The following is a 24036-nucleotide window of genomic DNA, read 5'->3' on the forward strand; positions in this document are numbered from 1 at the left end:
CTCAATTGTGCTACAAGGACATGTGTTCAACTATGTTCGTAGCATCATTGTTTGTCATAACCAGAAACTGAAAACAACCTAAATGTCCTTTGTCCAAAGAATGCATAAGGAAAATGGTGGTATATTTTACATGGAGTACTAACAACAGCAGAAAAAAATAATGACATCTTAAAATTTTAGGCAAATGGATAGAGCTAGAAACATTATTTTGAGTGATGTAACTCAGACCCAGAAAGACAATTATCACATGTACTCACTCATAATTGTTTTTTTAAATGTAAAGCAAAGAAAACCAGCCCACAAACCACAATCCCAGAGAACCTAGACAACAATGAGGACCTTAAGAAAGACATACGTAGATCTATTATACAAAGGAAGTAGCAAAAGACAAGATCTGAGTAATCTGGGAACATGGGAACCTTGGGAGAGGGTTGAAGGGGAGGGGAAAGGAAAGAAGGGGAGCAGAGAAAAATGCAGAGCTCAATAAAAATAATAATAAAGAATAATACTGTTCATAGTCATTGAATAGAATTGTAGCATTATGTTTTCTGTTTTATTTTAAAGTCTATTTAAAATAAGGGCCTCAAAATTGCCCTAAAAATTCTCAGTCATCTCACGTACCTCCTACCTAGTCTGAGGCAAGAGAATTTGGAAAATTTAAAATTAGCAAAGTGACTTGAATTTAAATAACTGGTTTAAAGTAGGTGTCCTCCACTGGGTATTAATTTTTAAGAAATTCATTGCAAAATTCCCTTTTCGTACATTTTGCTAATATGCTTTCTTTCTAAACTTTCTCAGAGAGAACTGTGTTGCAATAAACGTTTAGATAAAAAGTTAAGCTTAAATTTCAATTCATATTAAATAAGTTATATAGAAAATTACTCATAATTTTAACATGATGTCAATTTCATTTTTCTGGAAGACATGGTTCTGAGTAGTGAATCAAATTCAGTATGGCTTCCAGGCGCTCTGATTTTTATTATTTGTTTTTCCGTTGGCACATCTGGCCTGTCCATCTGGCTACTATTAATATTTTCATAGGCTATGGATAATCACCATACATCCCAAGGATAGCGCTATATGACACACCCTATAAACTGGTACATATCCTTTATGTACTCAATAAAAAATACTCATGCATATAAAAATAAGCAGAGCAGTCAGTAGAATAGCACAGTGTGTTTGCATCCAAAAAATCAGAAAGGGTATCTCCCTTCTCTTCTCAGTCTCTTTATTACTTGCTGGACTCTTGGAACTGTTTGTTTTACTCATTACCTAAAGAATTCTATATGTTTCTCTCTATTGTTAGAAGCTGGGCCTGCTTGTACATGCTTCAGTTAACATTGCAGATAATCCACATCAGAACTGTGTAGGAGGGTTCAATGGAGAACTTGATGCCGAGAAGACCTGGGAATTTCCACCTACTTCTTGCTGCCGGCATGATTTTTCACCACGGAAGCAGCACTAGGCAGCCACTCTTGATGTTCTTTATGAAGAGCATAAAGCAGATGCAATCTTGGACCATGGAGCTGAATATCTCCATTGTCTTTTTTTGCCCCACCCCTGCCATATCATACTTCAGAGGAAGTTTTCAGGCTTTATATTGTCAAAGACACTAATAGATTCATGCTGCAGGAATTCATCCTGGCATGGAAGGAGCTGGAGCAGCTGGGAGCACATTGACCACCTTGTGTGCTTACTTCACTAAGAACTTAACTTTTTGGCAAGCACATGCATGACTCACATCTGTGTCCCTTTCCAAAAGGTTAGAAGCTTCCAAAGTCTAACACACTTGGGCCTCCAGCTCCTTTGAAATTAGTTTCTATTACAGACTGTTTGGATCACCATTGTTCTAGATTTTATTTCAATGACTGCATTGCCACCAGACTTGGTGTTTTTGGAGTTGTCATTACAGTAGGTGATATTACAGACAGACAAGAAACTTGCAGCCACACTTACTGTCTCTGGGATCATATTTTGGCTGTTCTTTGCTTTCAAAAGTCTTTTGTTCTGATTCGGATCCCATCTTGGGGGGAGTGGTGGTTAAATGATAAGTTTTCCCTATGGAGTCAGGTAGCTGAACATTTGGTGCCAGTTGGTGGTGCTGTTTGAGTAGAAGGTCGAATCTTTAGGTGGAGGAATCTTTCTGGAGGAAGTACTTCATTGGAGATGGGCTTTGTGAGTTTATAGACACCTCTACTTCCAGAATATTTTTTGTTACAGACATCTTTATGTTAAGATGTGATCTCTCAGCTTTCTGCTCCCACCAACTCTTGGTATGGTTCACCTACCATTATGGACTCATCTTCTGGAACTATAAGCCCAATAAAGTCTTTCTTCCTGTGCTTCTTAGTGTTAGGGAAAACTTGACACAAGCTAGAGTCATTAGAGAGATGGAAGCCTTAATTAAGAAAATGCTTCCATAAAATCAGGCTGCAGGAAAACCTATAGACAACTTTGTTGATTAGTTATTGATATGGAAGGGCCCAGTTTACTGTAGGTGGACCCCTGGCAAGTGATCCTGGGTTCTATGAGAAAGCAGGCTAAGCAAGCCATGGAGAAAAAGCCAGTAATCACATTCTTCCAAGGCTTCTGCATTAATCCCTGTCTCTGCGATCCTACCCTGTCTGAGTTCCTGTCCTCACTAACTCCCTTCAATGATGAACAGTGATGTGGAAGCATCAGCTAAATAAAGCCAGTCCTCCCCAAGTTGTTTTTGGTCATGGTGTTTTATCACAGCAATCACAACTCTAAGACAGAAGTTGGTATCAGGATAGTGGGGTACTGTTGTGACAGACAGGATCATGCTGTTTGGGGAGGATTGTGGAGAGACTTTGGAACTTTGGGCTGGAAAAGTCACTGGACATTGAGAGCTCAGTGATCTCTTCTGGAAGTCATGAATGTTGATAGCAGTACAGATGATGAAGCCCTGGTTGTGACATGCCATAGGGAAGTAAAGCCTCTATCAGGTCATTTGTGTGAAGGATCTGTGGTGTCTTATCAGCTGGAGCTGAATAATTGGCTGTGACTAACAAGAGACCAGAACTACTTGAAGTAAAACCTTTTCCTTGCTGTGACAATCATTGCTGGTCAGCTGGGATGAAGAATCAGTGGGGATTAAGAAGAGATCAGAGAAGGAGGGAGGGGAAGGGGGAGGAGGAGGCGGTAGGGGAGGGGGGGTAGGAGTATGTAAGGAGATGGAAATTTTTAAATATAAAAAAAAAATAAACCATGAAAAAAAAATAAAAAAAAAAGAAGAGATCATCATCACTGAGGGTGAAGTCTTCTAGGAAGTGGTTCCTGAGAGAACACAGAGCTGTGTTCTAGAGGTGGCCTAGGTTGGCAGCTGAGCTTGGTAATGTCTAAGAGTCACCCGGGTGGTACTAGTTTTGAAAGCATGAGAGATCACCGAGAGCACCTGAGTTTTTGGCATTGTGAGAGGCCATTAGTGAAGGTGCAGCCTCGTGGCAGTTGAAGACCCAGAATTTGAGGCTTGGCACCATGAAAAGAGCCTATGGGGAGGGTATTGGTGAAGTGCAGCCCAGGTGTAGCAAAGACACCAGCATTTTGGAGATGCCAGGACCATGGGAATGACCACTAAGAACAGCCCAGCAGTGAAATGTAGCCAAAAGGATCCTAGAAGACAAGCTGGGTGGAGCCAGAGAAGTAGCCCAAGCCCTTTGGAGGAGTCCAGAAGAGTGTGAGTGACTCCCAAACATTGGATACTGAGTTATTTACAGCTGGACTTTGTTTTTGTGATTTTTTTTCGGATTGTTACTATGCCTTGCTTCTTCCCTTTTTAAGTAAGAATGTATTTAATGTATTTTTATTTTATAGGAGCCCACAGTTGGGAAATATTGGAGTTTAAAAGACAATGGATATTTTAAAGAGACTGAAATTTTAAGTGTTTAAAATTTTAAATATTTTTGGATTTTTTTAATTTAATAAAATGTTTTATATTGTACTATCAATGTTAATGTGTAATCTTGAGGATGGAGAAGAGAGGAAAAGATTGTGGCTTAACTGTGAGGGTTTTTTTTTTTGAGTTATTTGGCAAGGGGTCAGTTGCTCTGGCTAGTTTTATGTCAGCTTGGTACAAATTAGAGTCATTAGGGAAGGGAGCCTCAGTTGAGAAATTGTCTTCATGAGATCAGGCTGTAAGCAAGCCTGTAGGACATTTTCTAATTAGTGATTGATGAGGGGTGCAGCCCATTGAGGTTGGGGCCAATCTTAGGCCTGTGATCCTGGGTTTCTGAAGAGAGCAAGCTGAGCAAGTCAGTAAGCAGCACTCCTCATGGCTTCTGTATTAGCTCCCACTTCCAGGTTCCTACCCTGTTTGAGTTCCTGTCCTGACTTCCTTCAATGATGAACAGCAATTTGGAAGCAAAAACAAACTGTTTTCTCCCCAATTAATTTTAGTCATGATGCTTTATCACAGTAATGGTAACCTTAATTAAGACACTTCCCTAATCACTTTTGGGTCATAGTGTTTTATCATAGCAACAGGAAAGTAACTAATATGGTATGTAAATAATTATCATTCCTTTCAGTCCTGGTCCCCACTCTTTTCTCTCACCAAGGGCAAAGATTTCTGCCATCAGGGTGGCAAGCTGTAAGAAGCACATAGGTCCTTGTGCTTACAGATAAGCACTAGGGGGATCAGAAATGTTTAGCACACCTAGTTGTCATTTCAAAAAGGAGGAATATAACTTGTTTTCATTTTGTTTTGTTTTGGTTTTGGCTAGAATGCTGAGAACAGATGTGCTTAGTAGCCTAATGACATCTGTACTATCTGTATGGCCAGGCAACACCAGTTACCCCAGATTTATGTTTATCTCAGTCAGTCTACAGCACTTTCCTTCCCCAGAGCCCTTATCATGAGCATTGTTTACCATTGAATCTGCTTTCTTAGTTACTATATATAAACCTATCTTTCACCTGTATTTTTACAAGAGTTTAATGTGATCATGTCTTAAACTTTATTGTATACATGGGATTAGTTTAATTTTTCATGATAATTAGGTTAATTATCATGAGAAAAATATTTTCCAAATTGTGCTATACTTACATATGTCTAAAAATAAACTGCCCAGTGTCAGACTTTGGAAGTTTGAACTAGCACTGCTACTGAGTCATGTTTAATCAGACTTTCTTTTCCACTCACTGAGAGATTCTGCTGGCTGTAGTGTTTGCAGAGACTCCCACAGCAAGTTAGGGAATAAGAGTGACTAATTTACGCTTCATTTATGGATATTTAAATGCTTTAGAGTAAGGACTTTGGGCAACCTCTACAATGACTTGGTTATTTGTATTCTACCCACTGATATCAGCTTTGAGAAAATCTAAAATTTTCATAGATCAGGGAGAAAAGATCTGGATCTAACATTTTGTAATTGGAGAGTACCTGGTCTCTTGTTTGATTTGCTTTCTGGAGAAGGGTTGATGGTGCTTGCTCAATGGTCAGATAGTCCTCTGGTACTTCTTTGTGGAGAGTGAAAGCCAATTCAGATGTGGAGTCACTTTCCAAATTAAGGTTATTCTCTAGTTAAAGCTAGCTGATGTGGCCACACAAAGTACACTGGAGACCACAAAGAAATGTGTTATGCAAGTATGACAAATAACAAATCCAGAAGCAATAGCAGCAGCTTGGGGACTAGGTGCCTCTCTATAATTTTAAAATACACATGGTGAGATTTTATAAAGTATTTTGTTTGCTGTATGCATCCCTGCAGAATTAGAAAAGATACTGCTTAATGTTAGTCAATTAAAATTTTGGCTTTATCTGGGCATTGTAGCATAACTCTTAAAATATTCATCGTGTTGTAAGAAGAGAGCCACAGATTATATTAAAAGAGACAAAAGAGACAGAAACCCTGTATGTATTGCTGCAGGCCTGTAATTAAAGTACTTAGGAGGCTGAACAAGAGTATCTAGCTTTGCAGATTAGCCTGGTGTACAAACCTAGACTGTCTCAGAAGTTCAATAAAAAGGGTAGAAAGAAAGACAGACCGAAAAAGAAAAAACACTAGAATAAAGAAAATTGGAAATGTTTTATAGAAAGCTCAGTATTATTAATATAAGAGGCTTGTTTTACACCAATGAGAACAACATCTGTAAATTAACAGTGAAGTAATCAAATACATATACAATTGAATAAAATAATGCTCAGAGATTATGAAAGAAAGCGCGGGAAGTTGGGAAGATTGTAAGAGCCAGAAATCATGAACATCCTAGCAAAACCTTATTTGCTGGATCTGAAATCATTGCACACATGAATTCACAGTTACTGTGATTGCATATATAAGACCTGTCCAAGATCAAACCAGTCAAAATACCAACACGGTTGAGGAAGATCATGAATTCCCACCCCTACCTAAGGGAGCATCTGGGAATTGATAGCTGCTAGGGGATGGGGAGTAAGATTTTGTCAGGGATGTGTTCCTGAGAAGCTCTCATTCTCTAACAGAGACTTCACAGCCATACCTATGCAGGAAACACCAAGAGAGCTCTGAAAAATCAATAAAAGCACATGAAGGCTGGAGAAAAAGGTGTTGTGGGGGAAGGATAGGAATCAGTGGATAAGGAATAGGAAACAGATTTGATCAAAACACATTATAGGTTTCAGTGCTGAGGAGTTTCATCCAGGCGGGTGAGTGTGTGCTATCCCGGGGAAGACTGTCCAGGAAGAGAGCACAGCCCCCCAACCCAGCTCCAAGGTCCTGATAAGGAGCAGAAGGAGGGAGAACATGAGCAAGAAAGTCAGGACCATGAGAGGTGCATTCACCTACTGAGACGGTGGGACAGATCTAACGGGAGATCACCAAGACCAGTTGGAATGGGACTGATGGAGCATGCGATCAAACCGGACTCTTTGAATGTGGCTGACTGTGGACGCTGACTGAGAAGCCAAGGACAATGGCGATGGGCTTTGATTCTACGGCATGGACGGGCTCTGTGTGAGCCTTGTCAGTTTGGATGCTCACCTTCCTGGACCTGGGGGGAGTTGGGAGGACTTTGGACTTCCCATAGTGTAAGGAACCCTGACTGCTCTTTGGCCTGGAGAGGGAGGGAGTGGGGGTATGGGTGGAGGGGAGGAGATGGAAATTTTTAATAAAAAATAAAAAAAACAAAACACATTATATGCAAAATTCTCAATAAACATATGAGGGAAAAGAAAGTGGTTAATAAACCTCAAACTATTCAACCAAACTAGGAATCAGAGCTTAACAACAGCAAAATACTATGTGTTGGCCAGAAACTTAAAATAGCATCTTCTCTCTTGTTTACACACCCTAAATTGTGTGCTCCTCTCCCATGTGACTACAACTTTAATATGCTTTTTCTTAGACCTTACGTTTTGCACATATCAGTTAGCTAAATCTTTTTTATTACAGATCTCATTTAGATATACAATACTTACATTAAAACCTAATCCAATAACTAGGATTATTAGGTCATAAAGGTGAAAGATAATTACAGTCTGTGTGTCATTGAAATCATACACTCATAATGAGCATAATTTCTTGTCCTGCAATGGTCTACCTCTAAATACAAATTTTTAAGTATAACCACTTGCAAAGGCAGTTTCTTCAGTCAACCCAAAATGCAGATGTTTTATTTGTACTAAAACCAAGAACCCTTAAAATATCCACACTCACCAGAAGATTCTCAGCTAAAAATAAACTACGCTTAAACTGAAAGTTTGAATGAGAGAGTAATGGAAGTAAAAATGTAATTCATGGCACTTGCTGCACATTCTTTTCCTGAGCAGGACTTATTTTCATATATGAGAATATTCTCTTCCATTTGTGAATGTGTAGTTCTATAAAGATCTAAAGATTGTCCACACATATGAACATGACTTACACAAAAAAGAGAAAAACAAATCTAATGTAGCACACAATTCTGTTTACCTGTTCAGCATTTTGTGTTATATGTAGAGTGCTTGGTGCGCAAGTAGAGATTTTCAGAGTTGGAGAATGGAGCTCCTGTTGAGAGAAACAAGACATTCAGAAATTGTTTCAGAGCACTGCGCTTTGAAAGTCTCCAGTTACTGGGATTATTAGCTCATACATTATAAAGGATGAAGTGTCCTTTATATTTTATAATAATCTTATTAGTTACAAATAAGAGCACTGCATATAGCTTTCTTTGATGATGTCTATCTTTCCAAAGGGCACATTTGCTGAATTACTTGGCCAACTTTTTAAAGTAACCTAACAATAAAATAAATTCTAGAGCACTTTTATAGCAGCCCAGTCTTGTATCGTTAGTTTTTAATTTTTTCTTCTTTGACAACTGTACAACTATATACCACAATAGTATTATATGTCTTATGTGAATAAGATAAAAAAACTTTTTGGGCAAAACAAAAATTATCAAGTTAATAGAGGAAACTACCTTTGAAAACTTGAGTGTTACTTTTAGATTCTTTCAAGTGGGCTCCATCTGTCTTAATCTTTTCTGGTATCAGCTTTAATTCTGGACTCAGCACTGTTGCTTCAAAATCATTCATAGAAGTAAAGCGGTGTGGAATTCATAGCGATTAGACAAAAATGATTACCCTTTTGACTATGCTATCATTGTTTATCTTTCTCCCCAAGTTAGTTAATATGCATTGCCTCATTAGTGTGTACAGGTACTGGGGATCCAAGCTGAGACTTCACATGTTACCCAAGTGCTTACCACTAAGCTCCATCCCTGTCTCCAGATTGCACAGTTGATAGCATTACTCAAGCTTCTCACACCTCTCTATAATTTACAATGGATTGACATGCCTCCAGGATATTTCCCCACAAACAGACAATGTTTTTCTAAGAAAGGGATAATTAAAATCATCACAGGTATACAAGGTAAACACTGACAGGTTTATCAGAAGCCAAGCTACAGTGGAAGTATAACATGTGTTTTTAAAACATTTGCTCAAACTGGAGAATGTTCTAGACACTTTGGCACTTTTTTTATCATTTTGTCTTCAACTTGTTACATTTTCATCTTGCCCTTCTTTGTGTCAACTTCAATAACACAGATTCAGTATTTTCAGGCACCTCTGAATAGGTTCCTGCATTTCCTGCTAGAAGCTAAAAATTGTTCAGGTAAATGCAGAAGGTTACAGACTGTACAGCAAAAAGGTACATATTCTTCACTTCAAAAAATGATTCAAAATACAACCATGTGCTAATGGATCTGGTAAAAAAGATCATGAGGAAAAAAGAGAAGTTATTCTATATGAACATAATGCTTCTGTTCTTTTTTTAAAAAAACTAGTGAGCTATTTTAATAGCATATTAATTATACAAAGTAAATGGTTTCATCATGACAGTCACATGCATAAAATGTTGTTAGATTATAATTATCCCTTTATTGATCCTGCAAACAGTCATTTCCTGTTTCATAAGAAGTGAGAAATTGTTTGTGAATGAATCAATAAAGAGCATGTCATAATTAAAGGTCACCACAGGAATAAGGTTTCTTTTTTTAGCAGTCTTTCTAAGTGTTTAATTTTGTATAAATCACGCATATGTATATATATATATATATATATGCACATATATATAGATCCTTTATATTGAAATAATTAAATGCAATGGGCAGTGATATTTTGATTCACACACCTTTTGCACCACAGCCTGATAATTAACTCCTGATAATTAAGTAAGGCACAGATGAGGTGTTTTGTTATCATGGTACAAATAGAAAGGTGCCTGGGCTTGGAGTCAGGCTACTTGGGTTTGAACCGTGTTATAGGTCTGGACAATTTGTGATATTGGGTAATTCTTGTCTCTTCTAGGAACTTCAGTTTCCTCGTGTGGGAAATGACATGAGGTTGTGTGTAAATGTGATTTAGACAATCCTTACTCTCTGTTCTATTTCTGGCATTTCTATAAACAAAGGAAGATCATTTTTAACACTTTAAACTTATGTTACCATATTGGTTCCATATCGACAAAATAATTTTAAATTTTTTAAGCTTGTCATTTTTGTTTTTCTTTGATGATGATGTTACTGATGATGATGATACTAACAACACATATTATAAGTTTTCTATTTCAAGCAGCTTATATAGCATTTTCTAAGTCAATACTTAAAACAACCTCATAAGAAAGGTACCAGAACAACCCTATTATACTCACAAGTAATGTTATATAAAGAAGCTCAATTTAATAGGTGAAAGTCATACAGGCAATATTAAGTACTAGAATTTCAAAAAAAGTAGCATGGCTCCAGAAATCACACATTTAATCAATCTACATTACCATATTTATAACTTGCTTGATTATACTTTGTTTTATAAATTGAAAAATCTACTTATAAGGTAAGTTATGATTAGATCGTATATTAGGAGTCTAAATATATTTTTATTTGCTTCTTTAAAATTAGTTCTTGTGAAAAGTAACATTTATATTTTTGGATATTGGATAATTAACTGAAGACTTTGTGCATGCTAGAAAAAGGGTTTTACTGCTGAGCTATATCCTGGCTATTGTTTCTGTGGCAGCATTTCAGTATGTACCTCAGGCTGACCTCATCATTTCCCTGCCTTTAGTCACAGTCTCCTTGAAATACAGGGGTGCATTATCATACCCGGTTCAAAAGCAACTTTTGTATTCTTCAAAATATTACACCTATCTAAAAGTGATTGCATGAGGAGACAGTCCTGATTAAATAATTTAAGCTGTTATAAATTAAATAAAGGGTATCTGTAGACTGCATGATAGATTTGCAAAGTATAGCCTCGGGGCTCTAAATTAAATAGAACTGAAGTTCTATTTACCACCTACATCATTTAATCCCTTTAATATTTCAGGATAGTTCTACTTTTTCTTATAAAATATACACTATATTATTGAGTCATCTATCCTTGTGGCTCAGAAATGGTAAACATCACCTTGTTGTCAACTTTCTTTACACATAAGTCTGGTGAAATCAATGTTCATAATTACACAGGTGAGATTGGTACAAAATCCAGGTCTGTTTGTCCTGTGCTGCCTCCAGTAATGATTTTCAGCTTTGACAAAGTTGTAACAGTGCTGCTCCTTCTCTTCCTCATTTACTTTTTATGAAGTAGACATGGCCTTGGCAATTTTAAAATCAGAGTGGATTGAAATCAGTTGACTTTTTGAGGGAATTTTGCCACACCACTCAAGATGATTTTCTAGATCTTAGCACATACTTCATCAGAGCTAGGAACTTTGGTTTCCAGTAGGGAATTCACTATTCACAAAAATGTATCTATTTTCAACTGTTCAAATAGCTATGTTTCTTCAGAGTTAAATCAGTTGAAGTGTAATGGGCCAAGTTCCTCAGTTATTTACTCTAATAACAGTGCTTTTCAGAATCACAGTGCAGGGAAGAAAAAAGTCAGAGGCTGGAAAACTGTTATTCTCATGTAGACATAAAAAACCCTACAAAACATACCCTATGTTCTTAATTTAAGAATTGTTTGGAGAATGGAATTAAAAATCAGAACGAATGCTATTTTTGTCCTCTAATAAGTTTTTATGCTATTCTAGGGTGATAAAAATAGCATTATCACCAAATGACTAATTATAATAAATATACAAACATGTTTAAAGTGAGACACTTTATTATCTAATTAGAATGAACTAAAGAAGATAATTAACATAATGGAAATATTTGAAGAAGGTTTCTAAGTTCAGTGATGCATAATTCATTGAAGTAGCTGTGTTAACTTGGGGAAGTTGGAACACTGGATTTTTTAATTTGTATTTTTGTTTTATTTTCTCTGAAAACCAAGTCTTGTATAACCAAAGCTAGTCTTGAATTTCTATGTAAGCCAAAATAACTCTGAACTTCTGATTCCCAAATTATTTAAGCCAGACATGTATGACCACATGCAGTTTATGTGGGCACTGGAGATCACACACAGGGATTCATGTATTTTAGGCAACCACTCTACCGACCGAGCTCTATCTCCAGCCCTCTTTCTATGTGTAATGGATGTTACTTGTTATGTAACAGGGTAGAGAGATAGAAGATTTAACAGACTATAATCTCAACCCTTACCAAAGTTACAATCAGTTAGCAGATAAAAATTTACAAATAAAAGTGAAGTAAGAGCTATAAGGAGTTAACTATAGAAACTTCAAGTGGTGAGAGGTAAAGTTAACCCCAGATAACCAAAGACTGGATTACAAAGAAATATTAGAGGAGGGTAATACATCTTGCTACAATTTTGTCATGTGCAGATTGGTGAGAAGTGTAAACATTGGGGGCTTATTTTGAGAACAGAGGTTTATATTTGGTTGAATAAGATTTCAACAAAATAATGTCCATAGGAAGCAGATCACAAGCAGATCTAAAAGTCAAAAAAAGAAATTTATACACTGAATCTCACTGGAATTTTTATGGGGAGAGGAATGACATAAAGTATTTACAAAGTCCTTGAGAAGTTTTCTAGAAAAAAAAATAGGTGTATTGATTTTGTGAGTAATTTAAAATAATTTTGTATTGGAATATCTACATTGGATCCAATAACTTTTCTATAGTTTTGATTGAGTAAAAAATATGGGCTAAGGGAAAGCTCATAAATGCTTGGTCCCATGTGATTAAGAACAGGTGTCAGAAGCCTGTGTTGGAGAACAGCTGATCACATCATGGTAGATCAAGAAACAGAGAGAGAGATATAGGAACTGGCCAGGGACAATATATACTGAAGGACCTACACAAAGGGAACTTATTCTTTTAGGGAGGCCAGAGTTCCCTGAAAGGTTATAGATTCTCCAAAAACAGTGCTACCAACTCAGACATAGATGTTTAAAACATGAGCCTGTGAGTGTCATTTTAAAATCAAGCCACAATAACACCCAAGCTAAAGTTCGTACATAAGTAGATAAGTGGGTAAGTAAACACTGTTTGAGGCAAATATATTTTCTTAGAAAGTTCCAAATAAAGCTTGCTGTGTGGATGAGTACTGAAGAGTTATAATAGTCCTCACAAGAGAATCTTTGGGCACCTAAGTAATGTGTCAAACCATTAGAAGGTTATAGAATGAAATTTAATAAACAAAAGGACTTCACTTTGACAGAATTTCATCTGCAGGGCAAGTACATGAATATATCTAAAAGCAAACTAATTAACAGCTACAAGCAACAATAGCTCAAGGAACTGATATGAGGACCAATCAAAATACCTGCTCTTTAACATCATATGCCAAAACAATTGTGACAAATATTTATCCATCAAAACAACAGACCAAATATAAACAAGTCAATTTCAGATGCTTAATTAGACCTATGATTTGGAAAACAAAACTAACTGGTTCATTGAGTGACTTTCTTATATCTATTAAGGTGATGTGCTGTTCAATTTTTAAAAAGAAGCAATGTGTACCTTTCTAGTTTAATTTCAAAGAGAGGCTGTGGAAGAATAACAGTCTGAGACAGTTCCAGTAAATAACCATGCCTTTACAAAAAACATATTCAGGAATTTGGAGAAGCCATAATCATAGAAAAGGAAGAAAAACCAGAGGTATGAAATAGGAAAGGGGTAAGGGAAGGAGCAGAAAAGCAGAATAAAGAAAAAGAAAGCGCTTACATATTTTATTTCCACAACATTTATTTTGATTTGCCTTTGAGTCTTGATTTTACAAATAATGTGCCAACCTTTAAGAGGTATAAAGCCTGGGTAGAAAGACAGACCAAAGCAGTATTTTTTGTGTCACCCTCTACTTAATGCAAGCTAGTATCAGTTGTAAAAGTAGACCACATCTAGGGTAGTTGTAGATGAAAATCTGTAGGGTAAGAAAAACCTTAAAGATGACTTTTCAAGTGCGTTTTGAGGGATAAGTACGATCAACAGATATCTTAGTCAGGATTGGCTATTTACAGAACTTGGAATGGAAATAACTAAGGGGGCAGGGAAGTGGGGAGAGTGCCAGACTGAATGTGTTTAGGAAACAGCAGTATGGATATCTGGAACAGGAGATGGAAAGATGTAATAAATGGGGGACAGATTCAAAAGCAGAATCAGAGGTCCCAAAATGGTCTTCACATCACCAAGGACATTGTGTGTCATTAAGATCAAACATTCCATATCAAGGTACAGAGAGATCTTATTCTTTCAATATTCCCACTAAAGTTACCCCCAGGGCATTTGGACATTTGAAATAACTAAAAATTAATAAATTTATTATGTCATCATATGTTTTGATAGCATAATCAGTAAAATTAATGGAAAATATTTTAAAAATTAATTCTGAATGACAACAAAATTTTTTGATCCTGAGAAGATATTTCAGACAGAATGATATTAATGCTACATATTCATAGGAAGTTTATGATGACCTCAAATTCACTATGTAAGGCTGGTCTCAAATTCATTATGATCCCACTACCTCAGCCTCCTGAATGATGAGATTATACCATGTCCATCCTATCTTATTTATTTATGTTCATCTACATTATCTTAGGTGGTTTATAATGGGTACATGTTAAAGAAAATAATGATGAAATGCAACAATGAATCAGATAGCACAAGCTTTGTAATGTAAATAAGTCAAATGCTTATGCCAAGAATATAAAATATTGCATAATGGTTATAGGTATAGTCTTGCAACTAACTGCTAGGTTTAAAGCCCAGTTTTAGCTGTATGGAATTCCAAAGGTTACATTACATCTCTATAATTCATGGACCTAGTCTGTAAAAATCGGAATGGTATAGAACTTCATTTACGAAAGTTCATAAAACAGTTCTGTAGAGTAAAAGTTAAGAGACAATTCCAGAGAGGATATGAAATCCAAATCATATGTATAAAAGAAAAAAAGCCTGGGTATAGTGATATGTATTTGTAGGCCTAAATACTTGGTAGACTGAGGCAAGAGGATCACATGAAATTGGGAGTTTCAGGCCATCCTGGCTATCATAGTGAGACTGTCCAACTTCTTCCAAATGAAACAGACAGGAAAATGCACTATGATTAATAGGAAACACTTTTCATCTTTCTTCAATACCTAACAACTTTCTCTATAAAACAATGGGATTCTGAAAAGAAAAAAAATCAAAAGATACATGTTTAAAATATATGCATTTTGTTTAGGTCTGTAAAGTTTTTGTTTGGGTTTTACATTTGAAATAGTTACTGTAAACTCACACTCTGGAAGGCTGTAACTTCATTATTTCTTTCATTTATGTGTATCCATCATCACTGATCAAACATATTAGCCTCACATGGATCATACATTTTTACCTTCAAATATTCCTTTAAAATCAATGGTCTTTAGAGACATTTCTTTATTTAGATAATGGATGGTTTGAGTTTATAGATATACACTGGTATATGGGCATGTTCTGTATCTGCACTGCTTAGTACACAAACCAGTAGCCACATTCAGGTACTAAATGCTTAAAATGACAGTGGTGTGACTGAAGAACTGAATTAGGTTTTAACTAATTGAAATATGAAAGTTAATAGCAATAGATGGCTATGGTTTCTGTACTGAAAATACATTTATTTTGTTTATTTTCTTCCAAAATAATATTTTTATTGATTATTTGAAAATTTCACATAGTGCACTCTGATCACATTTACTTTTCAGTTAGTTCTCCCAGGTCCACTCCCTCACCTCTGTGCTCTATCCTTCCCCAAAAGAAGAAACATACACCCAGTCCAATTTGTATTGCTCATATACTCACTGAAGTGTGGAGGCCCAAAAATGTGAGCCTATTTCCACCTTGTCTGAAGGTCAGAGAGTTTTAGCTTGTTCAAAGTGGCTGACAACAAGTGTGGCTGTACATCCTGACCTAAGGTGTGGTTACTTGGTCTTTTTGACATTAAGATGGCCCATACAGGTAGACCCACTCTACCCTGACCAATGTTCAGGATATTCAAGCATACTTCTGCTCCTTCTTTGAAATAGGCGGTTTGACCTTGGGAATGGCTGCCTATAGAATATTTGGTCTAGGGTAGGTTCACTGCCTAAACAACAGAATGCTTTTCTCATGGATTAATGGCTTAATGGCTCAAAGTATTGAAGCAAGTAACTGTTCGAGTTGTCCTTTGTGTCCTTTGTATCATGTTAAAGCAGCCTTTTGTCTTCTTCCCCCTGTTGTATTGGGGTATAAAAATGTATGGAAAATTAACCGCAAGAAATTTCAGTATTAACTGGAACTCCGTCCTGATACTATCCTATGTTTTCTATTTTATTATTTTCACTCGTTTTTTCATTGGCTTTACTGTTTTTCTAATCCCCATGCCCCTACCCTGGTAAGCTGGTCTCCTCCAACACTGGAGCATGATCAAACTCCCAGTGCCCAGTATCTTAAAGAAACCTGAACCCTTTCCCACCCCCACCCCCACAAGAAGCCATCAACTGTGAAGAGCTAAACTTCAGCATCCCCATTACAATTTTTTTTGTATTATAAGTTTTTATTTTATTTTTTTAAAATTTCTGCCTCCTCCCCGCCTCCCATTTACCTCCCCCTCCCTCGACTTCCCACAGGGCAAGGAACCCTTACTGCCCATTACAAATTTTAAGGGTACATTTCTAAGGAAAACATTAGGAGATTTTAATTCTTGGTGTAAAAAGAAAAAAATAAATTTTAAAGTCTCATCTCAAATGTTGAGTTTCAAGATAACAACTAAGAGCATGAAGAGTTCTAAATTATGTTCTCTAAAGAATATTTGTGTCATTAAGCACTATAAATACAAGTTTCTATTTAAGTCTTCTAATTATATACTATACACTTTGTAAAACTGCCATAATACTTTTCTCCCTGTTCTTCCCTAATTGGCCAGGTCCTATTAAGCTTTTCAAGCACATGAATCTACTGAACATTCTAATATTACATGAATGCCTACACTGTAGTGAGGTTATTGAGTTTATTTTCTTGCTTGTGTCACAAAGGGGTTTCATTGACCATACTTTTAAAGAATTAAATAAATTAAGTGCTAACTATCTCTAAGATTGTACTGGATAAATTCACATTTACCTTATTCAGTAATCTCTGAATATATAGTTTTCCACTATATATAATCCCATTTGACTGTAACAATAATCCTATGCATTCCTTGTTGTGATTTCCCCACTTTATAGATGAGGAAAATGGCATATACTGCTAAAGAGTTTCTGTACCAGGAATTGAACTCAAGCTTAAAATCTAAAGTACATTGTTTCAGAGTTCTGTTCTATCAGAATCCACTTGAACATTTAGTACCTGAACATTTAGATCATGAATGTTTATTACCTACAGCAATCACTAGGACATTCCACAGAGAGCAATTTTGTGGGCATTTGATCTGTAACTGCTTTTTGGACTGCAGAATCTGAACCTCTCAAGCATCTTTAACTGGCTTTCACCTATCTCTTGGTGTCTCTGGTCAAAGTGTTCAATATATTCAAGTAACAAAGAATAAATAAATAAATTAGGTAGTAGAGAATATTATATCCACAGTGGAAGATTTTTTCTGTATATATTTGAAAGTATATTGCAATGAACATGAAACTTTTTCATGATTTTTAACTTGAACTTTAAGTCTTCGCTTAAAGACTAATATATAATGCTTTCCAACAAAGATCATGGGAGCATTATGGATCCTCCTGTTAGTCCCAGTACTTATAAGAAACACTGAAAGTATTAATACTGAGTTAGGTCTAGGCTCAGGAGTTTCAAATGAACAGTATTTCTTAAACTTTTTTGGTTTTTCTAGACAGGGTTTCTCTGTATCCCTGGCTATCCTAGAACTCACTATGTAGACAAGGCTGACCTCAAACTCAGAGATTCACCTGTATGCCTCCCAAATGCTAGGATTAAAAACATGCACCACTACTGCCTGACTCTTTTTTGTATTTTATAGCTCTTTTTAAATTGAAAATAATTTTCTTCATACAATATATTCTGATCACAATTTTCTCTTCTTCACGCACTCCCCCAATCTCCCCAACTTCCCATCCAATTAATTCTAGTCCCGTTTTTCTCTTTCTCTTATGAAAACAGATAAAACAGTAATAAATGAGAATAAAAAAGAAAAAGCATTAGAAATACACACAAAAAACCCACAACCCATAAAAACACAGAATCTGAAACCATAATATATTTAAATCTACCTGACATTTATTCTGACAGAATTTCCCAAGGCACACTGGCTTTTGAATAATGTTCCTGAATAGTATGAAGAACGCTTTTGTTAGAACCTTTCAAAGTCAGTAACATCGTCAAACACCTGCCTTAGGTTATTGTTGAGATGTTATTCAATGTTTTATACAAGAAACATGTAAATTATAAGCACCTTTTTTCCCGTCCCGATGAGACAAACACTTCATTTACTTAGAATAAAAGTCTATGATTGTGTTGTAATGTAAAGCAAAGAAAAAGTAGCTCCACTTTTTTCTTCTTTCAAGCCCAAATTCCTCACTTAAGATAGTTATTCCTGATTCTTATTCTCTCGGTCTTTTTAAAGGGTAATATTAAATGAAAGAGAACAAAATCAGAATATATAGTTCTTTTCAGTGCATGCTTTCTGTCTTTAGCTATTACTAGGAAATATGCTCTCACAAATGTAAAGAAGACATTCTACTGGGATAGCTTCTAATGCAAAGAGTCCATTTCAATCTATTTATTTAGAAATGCTTTAGTTTTTATACGAAGCTTAAGAGCATGACAAATCTCCCAGTAGTTTCACCATAAATTGCAAAGAAAGATCAGTTGATAAAATGCTTTGCTCCTCTTCCACTGGCTACATTCCCTACCCATTACTACGGCCCCAGGACAGCTTGTAAATGTCACTGTCTGAAAGCTGGCCCCGAAATTTATCAGACCTGCTTTAACAAGAGACAATTGCCATGAACATTTTCACCCAGCAATTACTTGCACTAACAAATTCTAAACCTTCATTTAATTGTGAGCATAAAGGGGATGACCAACTCTGAAAACACCAGCCCCTTTATCCCATGACCTCATTCGTTATTATTCAGGCAACCTACTTCCCTGAACAATCATTCTCTTTACTGACCACACCCTTGAACAACAATTTCTCAAAGCCACACACCCCTCCACCCAGAACAAAAAAAAATTCTGGTAGGAAATAGAAATTTTAACACAGTAGGGAAGTCATTCACGGTCTTTGCAAACAAAGACAAAGGAAAATAGTAACGCAGACAGACCTCTGCCCAGGTGAACTGGCAGCGACAGTCATTTCCAAATTCACATTTACCTCTAGGCTGCTCTCTGAGGCCAGACTCTTTGTTACAAGTTTTTAAATAAAAAACAATGGCAAATTAGCCCATACATTAAATCCAAATATTTTATTTAATAAAATCCTCGTGGCAACCTATAAACAAATATTTTAAATTGTACATTGGCATGTGCCACCTACAGTCCAGACTCTGTGTATTTGCCCCTAAAGTGGACTTTCCTTTGACAAGCAAATGGTATTTATTCAGATAACACAATTTTCTGTAAAATAGGCACTTAAGAAGCATCTGTTCACTGAATGACTGGAATTTAAAATATTTAATTTTGATCCATTTTTCTTTCTCAAAACAGTTTCTCAGTATTCATGGAAAATATCTTGACCTTCATGAATACTTAAATTAGCCAAAGGAAAAAATATAAGTCCAATGAATAATTCACATCAGTGTTGTTCATTTAAGACAGTATGCCATTTTGAGTTAATTTTGGTGGTTTAATATTTAAGTGTTAAGGATTGAATTCTAGAGGCTTTTGTTGTTGTTGTTTTCTTTGGCTTTAAGTGGCTTTTAGAACATTATTCATTTATTTGTAAGACCACATTGGGCTTAAAAGTGTTTCTGACTTTGTGTGATTATTTTTGTTCCTGAGGGCAAACCTAATAATTTAAATTCTTCTATTAATTCAGGTAACTTAGTAGCAACTGGTATCTACATTTAATTTTATTTGAGAAATACCCTATTAATCAGACAAAATAATAACCAAGAGAGCCATAAGTACGTCTCATCAATTATAGATAAGAAATTAAAGCAATATTATGTATCATATAGACAGAAATATAAATGTTTATATCCACAAACGTATTTTTAGTACACAAGAGCACAGTAGCTTAAAAAAAGAAATAACTAAATATGTTCTAAAACACCAGGGATAGAAAATACTAAATAGTTGTAAATGACATTTAGTTAAGTATAAAATTAAGATTAAAATTCATAAAACAAAACAATGTGGAATAAATTGTTTCTCAAAGTAAACATTTTACTACTGGAAAAACTATTTTAAAATCTGAGTTCTCTAAATATTATATATTCACCAAGACAAAGCAAAAGCTTAATTGAATTCATCATGGCCAGAAATTGAATGTTAATCCTCATTATCTTGGCTTCACTTTGACTGACATTGCATAATTGCCACATATCAACTCATCTGAAATACAGCATCTTAAAGAGAAATTTTATTAAAACCGTAAAAGGAGTTTTGGACAATATTTACTTCCCAGTGCCTAGATGGAATATAATAAAGTTACCATTATAGCGTGGATATTTTCCCAGCATGAAGGTAATTTCAGATCACATCTAGGACTACTTTACATAATGCCACAATATCATCCCTCCAACAAACAGGAAGGCAGGAAAACTAAATAGAAGGGCTTCCTAATCATTATCATTGTGGTAACTATCTTAAAAAGCTGGTTTGTTGTAGTCCCTTTTATTGGACTTCATATTTAAGTCAATTTGAAATTTTATAGTCAAAATTTCTCTTTTCTACCAAGGGAATCTTCTTCCTCTCTACCACATAGCTTGAATCTCATCTCCCTCCTCATCACTCACCCATACTTTTATTTCTCTTTAGTGATAAATAACTCAGATATCACAGTGAAATCCATTCCTGTCTCTTATCACAGCTACTAAGGTTACACTTTCTGCCCCTAAGGGTCTATACTATTTTTTTTCTACAAAGAACTAAGTTTCAGGATGGAAATAGTATTAGAGGGATTAATTTGGCAAATTCCATATAAAAGATGGAAAGTTTTATAAAAAGCTTAACCATTTTAGTTTGGACCTGACATTATTACTAAAAAGGAAAGTTGAAACAAGGAACAAACAATAAAACACAATTCTCAAAATTGTCCTATACTCAATATTTATTCTTTTTAATATTTTGCTCTTAAGTGTGTATCTATTATTCTTTTACTAGCATGTAAAAAAGGCTGAGGGCTGAAATAACTGAAAAGTAGGATGACTTCAGCATTCCTAGGATAATAGTAATTGTTGTTTTCAACCTTCATCCTTTAGAATGTATTAAGGAGCTAAGATGACACCAAGTTTCTTACTCATTAACATGCTAATGTTGCATATTGGAATGTACGTTTGCATCCCTATGGTCACTTTATACAACCTGAGATTTTTTTTAACTTTCGATAATATTCTACCCCTTGAACTCAATACAGATGACGGCTTTTCCTTTCTACAGACAGAAAGGGTGTGAATTTGGATGGGAGGATCTTGGAGGAGCATTAAACAGAACATATTCTATGAAAAAAATTATCTTCAATAAAAGGAAAAAAGGAAAAAGAAAATTATTGGTATTAAATCCTAAATTTGTTTTGTATTTTTCCCTAAAATTATGCTGTGTTGAATAAAACAAGAGTAAAATTATTGTGCCTATGATTTGGAAGCAATCTGTATCTTTGAGGAAATTTTTTTAAGTTTCATTGTACATTTTAATAATATTGCTTCATATTCTATTTGAATTATGGGCTTTCAAAAAATAATCTGTATTCTTTCCAATTGATATAGTAATATAAGGTAGGATAAGATCCCGGCAATCATTTCATGAGGTCTTCATAGTATACTTTGTAAATATGATTTCAGTTTGGATAGAAGCTCACAGAAAGCTTAAAATATGTACAATTTATATAAAGATAGAGTTATAGAATCAAAACAGAAATTATTCTCTCCTTTTATATCATCTTTCCACATTATTTTTCATGTGCTTGCCAGACTATTAGCACAGATATTGATGTTAAAAGCAAAACAAACAAATAAAAATCTTAGAAATTATTACATTTTCAAAAGTGTCTTAGAGATCTGTCTTTTGTAGCTTTCATATAATACTTATTTACCTTTTTCTTGCTTTTCAAATCCTATAACCTGTCTCCTACCAACATTCCACAAATTATTCAGCTAGTATGTATAAGAATCAATGTGTCATTTTGACACATACGAAAATTCTAAGACATATGCACCTGTCACTTAGCCAGGATCAGCATACTATTAGCTGAACACAAATAACTACACGTCACTCCATATATGCCATTGTCTCTATATCATTCTACTTGGCACAAAACACCTGTTTGCTCCTGATATGAAGCAAACCAGTGGGGAACTGTTCTAAAAATAAACCTTTTTGCATTTAAGTTGATGACTACTTTTGTCGTTACAGGCAAAATGGTTTGCCACTTAGAACACATCTTTCAATCAACTTCAATTTTAAAAATGTGGCTTCCTATGCTCCGGTTAGATTATGTAAATCATTGGAATGACAACCAACTAACCACAGGCACTAGTAAATGAAAAAATATAGCTAAGAGACAGAATTTGGGAGACTGTCCAACACATACATAACTGCAATTCACCAAGAGCTCTCCTTAAACTACAGCGAATGAAACAGAAAGGGAAGTGAGGTTTAAGATGTGTTTCTTTTCCCCCAATAACCTGGAAAAGCTATCTTTTATTACCTGAGAATGGTCACTCCAAACTAAATTTTGGTAGGATGAGGCAGTTTTGAGGGGGGAGAGCACTTCCCGTGAGCCAAGCGGGTCCAAGGCCTGCACCACCTTGTTCATAGGCCCACTGTAGGTCCTCACTCGCTCATACACGACACTTTTTTCTGGAGGCTGCTGGCCTTGACTTGACTGATGGTAACAGTGGTAATGCTGAGGCTGGTACTGCAGCACCTCTGTGGGCTGCTGGGTCCCACAGCTGCCGCTGCTGCTCTCACTCCAATAGCTTGAGCTCATCATCTTCTCAGTGGTCAAAAAGGGTTTCCCCGGGTGCTCTCCCTAAGGAATAAACAGAGAAAAAACGATAACAGGGCAGGCCGGCAAGCAGGGACAAGCAAAGAGGGCCTTTATCAACCACCTTTTATCCCCGGTGGTGCCAGTGAGAGATGAGTTACCTGAGCAGCAGCAGGAGCAGGTCTGGCAGCTGCAGAGTAGACAGTAAAGGATTTGAGCTCAAATGAAAAGTGGAGCCACCCTGGGAGATTGCTCCAGGAAATGGTACTGACACGCCCCTGAGGGGCGGATTCACCTGGCAGGTTTGCGTGCCAGGAGAGGCCCTGCCTTGCCACAGAGATAGCAACAAGGCTTCCCAGTAGGTAAAGGAGTCTAGAAAAAGGCAGAGACAGAAGTTCAGGGCTGGAGTTCGTAGGATTGGAAATCTGAAGACAAAGACACCAGTGTCCAAACTTGTTTGAGAAAACAGAGCTACTTTCCCATGGCTTGTAAACTTAGCAAAGGTGGTTTCAGCCTAAGTACTCGTTTCAGTATCTCAGTCCAAATTAAAGGGTATTAGCCTAGGGACAAACTAACTTTCAGAGATAAGTTTGCATTCTTCACAAACTCCTGGTGATGATAATGCGGCTAATGCAGATTGCCATGAGAACGCCAAGAAAAATTTCTCTAATTTGTGAACCTGTTTATCTGGCTCCAGTCATAGTCTGTGTTTTGAACGATATTGACAGAATTGTATCCAAATGATTGAATTTCTGCCTAGAAATTAAAGGGGTGGGGGTGGGAATGGCTCAGAAAAATGCTTTGCGTTTTGCTTTTTTCTTTTATTGGTTTGCATTTTTACAAAGGAACTTGCCCTGCACGTTTTGGGCCTTAGTAAACACAGAGTTCCACTGTTTCTTTAATCTCCGATTGTTAAAGGAACTGTAAGCCTTTAAGATTCCTTCTGAGACAAACAGATTTAAATGTGTTCAGCGCTTATTTACAACCACTTGTGAATCAAATCATAATGATATTTATCAACCAGGTAATGCTTTACGAGTTACTCCAGCACAACTTAACTATAAAATACTACCTGAGGACTCCTTCCAAAA

At 36.0% G+C, this 24036-nt stretch overlaps 1 protein-coding gene across 1 annotated transcript in view; it reads right to left on the reverse strand.

The window, feature by feature from the left end:
* Positions 1-22951, reverse strand: part of Pof1b (POF1B actin binding protein) — a 69414-nt gene extending 46463 nt beyond the window's left edge. Inside the window, 2 exon segments of the mRNA XM_038317373.1 lie at positions 7914-7988; positions 22667-22951. Of these exon segments, the coding sequence (XP_038173301.1) occupies positions 7914-7988; positions 22667-22951 (360 nt within the window).
* Between the last annotated feature and the right edge of the window lie 1085 nt (positions 22952-24036).

The sequence above is a fragment of the Arvicola amphibius genome, chromosome X (assembly GCF_903992535.2).
Source record: "Arvicola amphibius chromosome X, mArvAmp1.2, whole genome shotgun sequence".
NCBI classification, from domain to species: Eukaryota; Metazoa; Chordata; class Mammalia; order Rodentia; family Cricetidae; genus Arvicola; species Arvicola amphibius.